The following is a 2,065-nucleotide window of genomic DNA, read 5'->3' as shown; positions in this document are numbered from 1 at the left end:
CCACCAGCGCGCTCCAGTCGCATCAAACCGCCAGGGTTCATGGGCCAAACTCCAATGTCCGTCAATTCAAAACCGCGAAAACGTGAGCCCAGCTAAGCCTGGGGCGTGTAAGAACTTTTTTTTCTTTCCCTTGTGCGCGTGTTTGAGAAGTCTGCCTCTACCACCCACTTCTCAGGTCCATGGTTTGCCTCCCGCGACCTCCCCTGAGGCTCAGGGGAGAGGGGCCGCGGACCTAAGGGAGGGCTTGTAAGTTCTACTACCTCGGTGGGTTTCTCAGTGCTGGAGAAAGCTCTATTGGAATTATCTGATGCAAATATAAAAGAGAAGGCTTTCTCCACATTGCACTCCACCCTTGCTAAATGGAAGAAAGTTTCTCCTGCAGAGTGGACGCCAGGGTGTGAGCGAACAGCACACGGCCCGGAGTCCGCCTGCCGGGAAAGTGATCCAAGGAAAGGAGGGCGGGATTGATGCAAGAGCTAGCCGGGTGCACAAGCTGCTGCAGCCGCGGCCAGCAGCCCTAAGACTTGTACTTACATAACGTTTCAACTTCTTCTCCGGCGGGGACTTGCGGAGCCATCCCGAGCAGACCACTTCGCCGCCGCTCATGGTGCACGCCGGGAGGGCTCGGGGACCGGGCAGCGGAGGGGACGGTGGATGCGCTCCGGTAACCGCCGGCGCATGCGAGGCGCGCAGCGGAGAGGATCTTTCTGCCTCCCCCGACGGGGCGGCCAGTCTCCGTGAGATCGAGCCTCTCCTCCTCAGATCCGCGGACAGGAGCGGGGGCTGCGGGCCCCAGGGCTCGCTGGCCTTCCTTCAGTGAGCCCGCCTGGCCACCAGGCGCGCCGTCCCACCGCGGACTGCCTAGGCAGCGATGGGGCTCGTCCAGGACTCTGCCCCGACACGGATTCAAGAGCTAGATCCCTGCGCTCCGTCCCCCAGGGACAGGACCTCCCGCGGGCGCTCCGGGCAGCTGACCCCACGCTGCAAGCGCACACAATGCCCGCGCGCGGTGTCCACTCCTCTCCGCCCGCTCTGGGTTTCGGTGCGCCGGGCGCGATCCCCGGCTTCCCTATGCTAGGGGAGGGCACCCGGGCAGCCGCGCTGCGTCCCTCGGGGCAGCGGACTCGGGGGCAGGTCCCGATCCACAGAGGGAGCCCGGGGGTCGGCGGCGAGGCGGGGCGTCTCCGGGCGTCTGGGAGGTCGCAGGTCCGCGGTGGGAGGGAGGGTAGGTCTGCGCTCCAGCCGCCGACGAGGGCGGGGATCAGGCAGGGACGAGGCGCGAGGCGGCTCTGCTGCGGGGAGGGAACCTACAGTCCAGTCCCCTGCGCTCCTCCCCCAGCCGGGGGCGCGTGGCGGGTTCGGGGTGGCGCGGCCCCGACCGGGTCCCTCCTTCTCCCAGTCTTTCCGCCTCCTCTTCCCACGACCAGTCGCCCCAGGCTTCTGCCCAGACTTTCTCTGAAACTCCTCCGGAGCTCTTCCAGCCAAAACAAGGGCCAGGGAAGGCGGGGCCGGAGAAGGGAGGGAGCGCGGTCGCAGAGGCACCCTGGGATCTGTAGTTCTCCAGTGCGGTCGGGGTCTTCGCCGCCCGGCGGTCCCAGGCCGGAGGGATCAGGAAGGCGGCGGAGGCCTCCGGGAGCGCAGCGATGCCTGGGCTCGGGGGCCGGAGCGAAGGGGACGCCAGCCGGGTTTGCCAAGTTGGCTCTGCCCTGGTGTCAGTTTGAAGTTTGTATTGGTGTGTACACGCGGGGTTGAGAGTTTCAGAGGGTTTTCTCTAGTTGAGTGGCTAGAAAGAAAATCCATGCAGGAAGGAGACTGCGCTCCTGCGGCTCCCCGCCGCGCGAGACTCAAGGACGCAACCCAGACCACAAGGGGAGATCACGGTGGCCACTCTGTGCACCAGAGGACCGAGAGGGACCTCCAGGGCGCCAGGGCCTGACTCCACAGTTCCGAGTGGCGGGATCGCCTGGCCTCACCAAAGCTCCGGGACACGGTAGTCTCACCCTACCACCATTTGTTGGCTGCTTCTTCCAGTTGACTTCGTATTGCTTAAAACCTGCCCTGGGAT

The 2,065-nt window shown here is 65.2% G+C and overlaps 1 protein-coding gene across 2 annotated transcripts in view; it reads right to left on the bottom strand.

Moving 5' to 3' along the window:
• Gab1 (GRB2 associated binding protein 1) overlaps positions 1-1,442 on the bottom strand; it is a 132,628-nt gene extending 131,186 nt beyond the window's left edge. Inside the window, exon 1 of one of the 2 annotated variants that reach the window (XM_008843444.3) lies at positions 535-1,442. In XM_008843444.3, the coding sequence (XP_008841666.1) occupies positions 535-606 (72 nt within the window). In that variant the 5' untranslated portion in view covers positions 607-1,442. The remainder of the gene's footprint in view (positions 1-534) is intronic. The other variant, XM_008843445.3, reaches the window with a different exon arrangement.
• Between the last annotated feature and the right edge of the window lie 623 nt (positions 1,443-2,065).

Source organism: Nannospalax galili, unplaced genomic scaffold (assembly GCF_000622305.1).
Source record: "Nannospalax galili isolate Female #2095 unplaced genomic scaffold, S.galili_v1.0 scaffold359, whole genome shotgun sequence".
Classification (NCBI taxonomy): domain Eukaryota; kingdom Metazoa; phylum Chordata; class Mammalia; order Rodentia; family Spalacidae; genus Nannospalax; species Nannospalax galili.
This window is presented reverse-complemented; position numbering and strand designations above follow the sequence as displayed.